Below are 8,798 nucleotides of genomic sequence, written 5' to 3'. Positions count from 1 at the left end.
GCTAGAAGAACACATGGTAATACCATGTTCGGTCATGGTGCCAAGAGTAAGGAGGACTGATTAAGGGATATTTTCTGTATAAAAGTTGACAGTCGTTAGATTGCTGCAAGGAGCACATCACGATAGGAGAAAGGAAGGTTTTGCAACAAAAGGAATTACATGCAATCTCTTAGAAAATAATAATTTATATTTGTCATCGCTCTCTCTACATATAGATATAGATCTATCAATCATTATCTTCAGCCCGTGTCTCCCCACTGCTGGATGAAGTCTCCCCAATGCTCTCCCAGGTACTGCGGTTGCAGACTCTCTTCTCCACATCGCTCCAACACATGTTCTGATTTCATTCTCCCATCTTACTTTTGGTCATTGTCTCAGTCTTTTAATGTCCCTTGAGATCCAGTCGAGTGCCATCTTTGGCCAACAATGGTAATTTCTTCTTGCGTATATTTGTGTGTATGTATATATAATCTCCAATTTAAATATGATGCATCATTGTCTATTTTATATACCTGTTTACAAAATATACACTAATAGATGTATATAACATGAATAGTGTACAGTATACCACTTCAAACCCATATTTACAGAGCATCGATGCAATTTGTACAAGTCTAATATATATATATTTGCGTGCAGGTATTTGTTGCACTTCATAGATGATAGATTTGTATACATTACTATAAAATTAACAAATCAACATTAGATTGGAAGCGCTTTAGGGTATACGCGGGAGTTGATCTGTGAGCAAGATTGACACGCTGTCATTTTCATTTTGTATCTGAGGAAAGTCGAGAGGAAGAATTTGGAAGGAATTTCATGACGACATTAGTTTGGGGTGTATATTAGTTGTAGATTGTGATACCTTTTAGATACCATCATTAGAGTAATTGATAGATGAAATAGTATACAACTCTTTCCAAATCTCATAGGTTTCTTCAAGTGTATGGTGCATGAATATCAAATGTAATAAATATCTACAGCATTTTACTAATACTGTAGTTACATAGCACAGACATGTCTCAGCCCTTTCACAAGGTTGCACTGAGAATAGGTAATAACTACATCTATGGGTATGGTATTTTGCTTTGTTCTGTATATATAAAGAATATATCATACAGGGAGAAGAAATGGTATTAGGTGTCAGTCGCCAGATGGTAGGTTCTTTGAATGCATATTCTTTGTAATGTTCTGTATGTTTATAGTGCTGGGTACACAAGCAGTGCTATAAACCATTATATAAAGGCAGCATGACAGCAGCGGCCCTCTTATCCAAGTGCAGAGTCCAGATGTTGGCGGTATCTCAGCTCATCTTCCAAGTCTGGCTGTTTTGGGCTGTGCCACATTAAGCTGATACCAGCTCCACTTCCACTGGAAAGTGGTCACTCACAGCCAGAGCCTGCAGAGATAAGCGTTGTATTAGTCGAAGATTGATCACATACACAGAGTGGTCAGTCTGTGAGGGAGTCTTATAGAATCAATGGTAAGCATAAGGATTCCATAGGCTCCTGTGTTCCTTATACCATGCAGTTACTGCAGTGGGAGATACAGAAAAGATGTGTGGCTCTTTGAGTGTATCTGTGCCAAAGTCAAACGCAGTGGGCTATAGGTCCCTCTAAGTCAATGCCACTTTTTGGTAGACCTAAATCCTTTTCCCCAATTGAGTAATGTATTCAATGTATCAACAGATTGCATGTGTGGACCTGAAAGCTTGCACTCATTTTAACCACAAGTTAACCATTGAAAATATCACTTCTACCCTACTTTTGTTTATCTACCCTACTGGCTAACACGCCCCCATCTTCTATTTTATGTTATTATGATAACCCTTAGTAATCAGTGCACATTCAAGGGGCTGTGCCACCCAGCAGATCACAAAGTCCCTCAGTTCACCATGCCCCAATGTTACTTAAATAAATGGTCCATGTCTCTTCGTCTCTGTCACCCCATGCACCGAAACATAATTATACGTAAACGAAAGTCCAGGGCCGCACATTCATAATACGTACAGAGCAATACACCCCAGGTTGTCTCCTGAATGATAATGAGGCTAATTACATGCAAATAAGATGCAGGCTGCACGAGCATTTGAGAGATCATGAGGTTTAGGTATATATTTGGCACTGCAGGTTGCTAATTCCCAGGTATATATATTTATTTACCTCCGTTTGTGTCAGGCTGTACTCCTCCTGGAAGTTGAATACCTTGGCCGAGTCGAGCACTATAGCTGCTTGCATTTCCTCACCGCTGACAACAATCCTGCAGCAGGTAGTGAAAAGTTGGTTATGTCCTGGACACCATTACTCACCATAGCATGAAACTGCTTCACTGCTAGAGATACCTACAATGCATTGCTGTGTACAGTACATGGGACAGGGATCAAATGAATGTTTATGAAAGAAAAGTCGTTCCTAGATCATATGAAAGAGAGGGAGGGAGATGCAGTGTAATGAACAATGGTAGCTAGCGAGCTCTAATGATCCACTTACAGTTAAGTGAACAAGGGCTTCGTGGGACATATCTTACTTTTCTCAACATGAATTTGTATAGCATGGTTCCTAACCACACTGCTTTCCTCAAAGCCAATGCCGCAGTCCCTTAACCCGCAGAAGGAGCTGTGAGACAATTACCTGTCATACGCGCAGTCTGTATTTGTCACTGTGGTATCGGCGCAGTCAGGGATCAGCCAAGAGAAATTTTTATTAGTACGAAGACGAACGCTGCTCCATTTTGCGGCTGTGATGTAGCTGCAGTCAGCGTTAAAATCCCCCAGGAAAATGATGTTCTGTGATGGGAAATACCAAGGGATGTTAGAAAAGGTTTTTCACACAGAGGCAATAATAAAGAACATGTATGAGCACGTTGACATGTCTGAGACAGGTCCAGAAACCTCCCTTACCCCATAATAACACTGCAAACCATGTCTCCAATGCATGAAAGGATTCTGGGTAATGATATGCAAATGAGCACTCACAGCTTATTAGCAACTTTAACATGTCACAGTTTTCAAAGCAAACCCTGGATTAAAGCAGCGCATGGCCAGTAAACCTATTCACAGAAATCTGGGTCGACCCCTTGGGTCTAATCAGTGGAAGGTTTCAGAAAAATAAACACTGGGTGGGCTCATGTGATTCTTTGTCTCATATACCGCATTAAACAACTATATGACTTCATAATGGTGTTACAACCTGCACAAAATCCCTCTCTCTTCCAGGGTCATTGTGGTCACCACAATCCTTAACTACAACCTGTTTGGGATGTGAATTCTAACATTCAGATGTCTGTGGTGCGTGGTCTATAGAGTTTCCAAGTCTTGGTTCTTACATCAGTTTCCCACTTTTGGATCACGTCCTCATAGACATCGTACAAGGCGTCAACTTCTTTGACGGCGTCACAGGGTGCAGAATGCAGAGGGACCAGCACAAACTCCTCAATAGCTGTGTGAGAAGGATACAGAAATATAGTATTGTGCAGGGCCAGCCCAGTGTGTATAAACACACTGAATAGTGTACACTGCCAGCACTGTATGTATAAACACACTGAGTAGTGTACACTGCCAGCACTGTATGTATATACACACTGAGTATTGTATACTGCTAGCACTGTTTGTATATAAATACTAAATAGGTAAAAAAATAAAAATGGTAAAGTGCTGTCTAACTATTTGGCGCAATATTAATATATATTTGTGTGTCTGTCTTTTATAAGAAATAAATTACCATTTATTTTACTATATATATATATACACATACAGCGTGTACTATACTGCCAGCATACACATACAGCGTGTCCTATACTGCCAGCATACACATACAGCGTGTCCTATACTGCCAGCATACACATACAGACATCATGGACCAGATACACTAAATGGTACTAGTCCTTTAGGCATCATAAATCCCAATCTAAAGAAGTGTACTTCATAGCACCATTTAGTCACTCTGTGCCTGTCAGATATTACAATAGCGGACTTGTGAAACAGAGAATGGATCGGGTCACTAGGCTCTCACCTGACAATGACGAGTGGAACTTGACCACAAACGGTTCCCGGCTGAAGGTGTCCACACCGGAATACATGTTTGTATCATGATAATGATAGGAGTCCAGCACAGACACCTTGTCATTCCTGAAGGGATAACACATCGTGACAGAGGTCACAAAACACTTTTGTCATTAATCACTATCACAATAAATGGGATATTCACTTGCCCTGAAGGTGAAATCATTATTCACGAGTCCTACTCACATATGAAGCATTACTGCGTACAAACATCTCAATGCTGAAACGTGCAATCCCTTCTAACTAGCTTCCCTAAAGGAATCTAACAATGCTAATAGCAAAGGTTTGTTTTCAATTTAGGTGGGAAATTAGTCACAAGTTGAAATGTTTTTATGAGGCCTCTGAATGGGTGTGTGTCAGTCAAGTGTTTCTTTATCCCCACCCGGTCCTCATCAGAAAACCAATAAGGTTCAGGAGAGGTAGTGAGGTGAGACTCTGGCTGTACAAACGCTTGCTGATCACATAGTGACCTCACATACTGTAAGTGGGAGAAACCTGAGGAAATCAAACCCCTCCAAACTGGAATTAGTAAATTTTGCTCCTAGGAGGGACTGACCCCTTAACCATGTCACTGCCATTAGTACACTTTGCCCCTAGGAGGGACTGACCCCTTAAACATGTCACTGCCATTAGTACACTTTGCCCCTAGGAGGGACTGACCCTTTAAACATGTCACTGCCATTAGTACACTTTGCTCCTTGGAGGGACTGACCCCTTAACCATGTCACTGCCATTAGTACACTTTGCCCCTAGGAGGGACTGACCCTTTAAACATGTCACTGCCATTAGTACACTTTGCTCCTTGGAGGGACTGACCCCTTAACCATGTCATTGCCATTAGTACACTTTGCTCCTTGGAGGGACTGACCCCTTAACCATGTCACTGCCATTAGTTCACTTTGCCCCTAGGAGGGACTGACCCCTTAACCATGTCATTGCCATTAGTACACTTTGCTCCTTGGAGGGACTGACCCCTTAACCATGTCACTGCCATTAGTACACTTTGCTCCTTGGAGGGACTGACCCTTTAAATAAATCGTATCAAAAACCTACACTTGATCCTCTTTTTCTCCACCATTTTTAGGCCTTCTAAATCTTAACTGTTATTTGTAATGCATTAATATCATATTGCTGCTGCTCACCTGTAAATAAATAGGTACTGCTCCTTATAACTCTCCCTTCCTAGGAGGTCACTGTTTATGTAAGAATAAACATCTCCTGAGCACAGGCTGTGGGGACAGAAATAGAATTCGTCATTTGAAAATACGTTACATATCCAAATTAATCCCTGTCTCTCTCCCCGTCTCTCTCTCGCCCCCAGATATCTACCACACATTATAAAAGTAATGGTAGGTAAAAATAAAAAGTGAAAAAAAAACCTCCACCATACAGTATGCAGCAAATAAATTTTAACTTTTGTCACTTTTGTACCCACCATAACTTATATAATATGTCGTTGAAGCTATTACAATTTCACATTGCAAAGCCTGTATAACTAGCCTCACACTATAGTGATCCAAAAGGTCGAAACAGCTAACTGTGAGTAGGTTTTACTGGCTATGCACTTTATTAACCCACATCCAAGGAAATCAGGGGAGCGGGGGGCATATCTCAGAATCAACGCATTTCGCTGTTGCTTCCTCAGGAGTCAATGAAACGACAGCGAAGCGCGTTGAGTCTGACATTCGGAAAAACAGATGATCCTGTGCGGAAGACCAGTGTTGAGAGGAACACCAACCACGTAAGCCGCGTCATCCGGTCACCTGATCTTGGAACCTGGAAGTGATGACATCGGTAGCAGTGGAGACTTGGAGTGGGTGTGAGCGCGACTCACCCGCCTCCCGGGAGTCACAGCGGCATTATTTTGCATCGTACAGTATAAATGTTTTAAACGGATCGCCCTTTTGTAAGCTTTTACTGCAGGGGGTCTTTTTGTGATAAATGTACTGTTTTAAAGTACCACCTGCACTATCCTGCTCTTTCTTCTTTCTCCTGGGTCCTGCTGAACTGAGTGTATATCCACCCACGTTCTACTACATGTTTGCCACAGTTTTGGATATGCCTTTATATCTCACATGTTTGTGAGTATAACTAGGGAAGGTTCTTTACGCAACTGAGCCCTGAACTGTCATACAGTACTGTTCTAGCTCCATTCTCTCTCCTCTCCTTTGGTGATACGTCCCCTGCTCCCCCGATTTTCTTGGGTGTCGTTTTTGGAGGATATTGGAAACATTTCCTGTTCCAGGGTTTTGAGTGGAGGAGTATACTATTTCTCACTTATTTGAATTCATCAATATCACACATTTACATTAAATTGATTGATATATGTTTTGTTCACTAATGTTAATATCACTATCAATATTTAACTAATTTTTTTTCACTGATAGTTTGATTTATCACTCATCAGTTTATCGGATCACTTTAAATAACTTGAATTTAGTTACGTAATATTCACAAGTGTTGAGCGCCACTACTTGCTCTTTTTCACTTTATTAACCCATGCTGTGCTGAAAAGCTGTGTAATGCGACAGGCATATGCTTACAGGGGTCCCATGTTAAAATGGACTTGAAGTAAAAGGTGACACTGTGCTCATTTGCATGTAATTTCCCAGAATCCCTTGCTGCAGTGGAAGTACTGTAAGCTAGGAGATAATGGTGAAAGCAGGGTTACAGACATGTCAGATATGTGAATGTGCTCACAAGTGATATTTTTGTTCCCTGATATCTTAAATGTTAGGCACCCCAGTGTATGCCAGCCCAATTCATTACAACATGTGTACAGAACAGGTGCATCCTGGGTAGCGGGTGTGCCAGTCTCCCCTTGCACACAGATGCAGCGCTGGCAATGAGAGATGAACTGACCTGTTGAGTTCCTGCATCAGTATTTTGACAGCGCTGTGGTCAGCGTCTCTGACTTCCTGAATCAGAACAATGTCATAACGTGGCAAGATCTGAAAACACACACAAGAGTTACACAATGGCAGCTGGCATTACCTACAAACACACACAGGTTACAAAATACCAGCCAGCACAAACTACAAACACACACAAGGGTTACACAATGGCAGGCAGCACAACCTACAAACACACACAAGGGTTACACAATGCTACCCAGCACATCCTACAAACACACACAGAGGTTACACAATGACAGCCAGCACATCCTACAAACACACAGAGGGGTTACACAATGGCAGGCAGCACAACCTATAAACATACACAGGGGTTACACAATGCTAGCCAGCACATCCTACAAACACACAGAGATGACACAATGCTAGCCAGCACAACCTACAAACACGCACACAGGGGTTACACAATGCTAGCCAGCACATCCTACAAACACACACAGGAGTTACACAATGGCAGCCAGTACAACCTATAAACACACACACAGAGGTTACGTAATGACAGCCAGCACAACTTTCAAAAACACACAGGGGTTACACAATGGCAACCAAAACAACTTGCCTACACACATAGGGATTAAAAAGTGACATGGGGAAATAGCAAGGGGGTCATGGAGGTAGAATGGGGGCAAGTGCAAGTTTGGCAAGAAGCGAGACACCCATAGTAATTACAGGTAATACTAGAAAATCTCTAAAGACTAAACCCAATTGGCGCAGAAAGGAAGGAACAGATAACATAATAGTACAAACTGAAAAAAAAACGTAAATGCATGCTTGCTAATGCAAGAAGCCTGACAGATAAAATGGGGGAACTTAAATTAATAGCTGCAAGGGAGCAGTATGATATCATTCATTGGCATTACTGGAAAATGGAGGTAAAAATATAAAGAAAATGTTTGTAGGGATATGCTATAAACCACCAAATATCTGTGAGATTGAGGGAGCTAAAATACTTTTGCAAATGGAGAAGGCATCAAAACTGGGTCATGTTTGCATTATGGGAGATTTTAATTATCCAGACATAGACTAGGGGCAATGAGATTAGCATTACTACAAAAGGGAACAGGTTTGTGGGGGTGCTTAAAGACAATTATATTACCCAAATTATTATGGAACCTACCAGGAGAGGGGCAGTACTGGATTTGGTAATATCAAACAATGTAGAAGTAATAACAAATATTCAAGTCTGGGAACATTTGTGTAACTGATCATAACATGGTATCATTTGAAATAAATGATCAAAAAACAGATTGCTTGGGTTCAACAAAGACCGTAAACTTTAGAAAGGCAGATTTTAATAAATTGAGGACTAATCTACAAGGAATACATTGGGATGATGTTTTTGCAGGGAAACATGTAGATGATAAATGGCCAGTCTTCAAAACATTGTTAAAACGAATGTTGGAGAAAGCGCTGTGAGCGCAAAACATGTCGGTCTATTTGCCAAGGGTCCAATAAAGCGGTTTATTTAGTATTCAAGTCACCCCCCTTCTTCATTTTGGTGGTGCGTTGCACTTTCTTCATTTTTGCTCAATTTTACCTTCGCAGACGGCACACCGGAGGACAACGATCAGGCCCAGAATTCATTTCCTATGTATCCATCGGTGACCTGCGCTCCCTGACTTCTACAAACCACATTATACTAAGGATCATCTAGGAAGGTCCAGCGAGAGTCGAGCAGCAAACTGTCACTGTTTGTATATTTTATTGTTTATTTGTGTGTTATTGTACGTTCAGAACATCAACAGGAGCGCCTGGTGAAATTTTTCTCTTTTTATTCAGAATTCAAGAAGAATACAGTATAAGGTACACCTGTGTGGCTATAGTCA

At 41.3% G+C, this 8,798-nt stretch overlaps 1 protein-coding gene across 2 annotated transcripts in view; it reads right to left on the bottom strand.

The window, feature by feature from the left end:
• Window positions 1–167: 167 nt before the first annotated feature.
• Window positions 168–8,798, bottom strand: part of LOC142463495 (deoxyribonuclease-1-like) — a 48,096-nt gene continuing 39,465 nt past the window's right edge. For both annotated transcript variants that reach the window (XM_075566335.1, XM_075566336.1), the window contains exons 3-9: window positions 6,923–7,011; window positions 5,203–5,289; window positions 4,011–4,126; window positions 3,325–3,437; window positions 2,631–2,785; window positions 2,163–2,259; window positions 168–1,399 (exon numbers count right to left, since the gene is read on the bottom strand). In XM_075566335.1, the coding sequence (XP_075422450.1) occupies window positions 1,346–1,399; window positions 2,163–2,259; window positions 2,631–2,785; window positions 3,325–3,437; window positions 4,011–4,126; window positions 5,203–5,289; window positions 6,923–7,011 (711 nt within the window). In that variant the 3' untranslated portion in view covers window positions 168–1,345. The remainder of the gene's footprint in view (window positions 1,400–2,162; window positions 2,260–2,630; window positions 2,786–3,324; window positions 3,438–4,010; window positions 4,127–5,202; window positions 5,290–6,922; window positions 7,012–8,798) is intronic.

The sequence above is a fragment of the Ascaphus truei genome, chromosome 11 (assembly GCF_040206685.1).
Source record: "Ascaphus truei isolate aAscTru1 chromosome 11, aAscTru1.hap1, whole genome shotgun sequence".
NCBI lineage: Eukaryota > Metazoa > Chordata > Amphibia > Anura > Ascaphidae > Ascaphus > Ascaphus truei.
The sequence above is the reverse complement of the archived record's forward strand: the minus strand, read 5'-3'. Positions and strand labels throughout refer to the sequence as shown.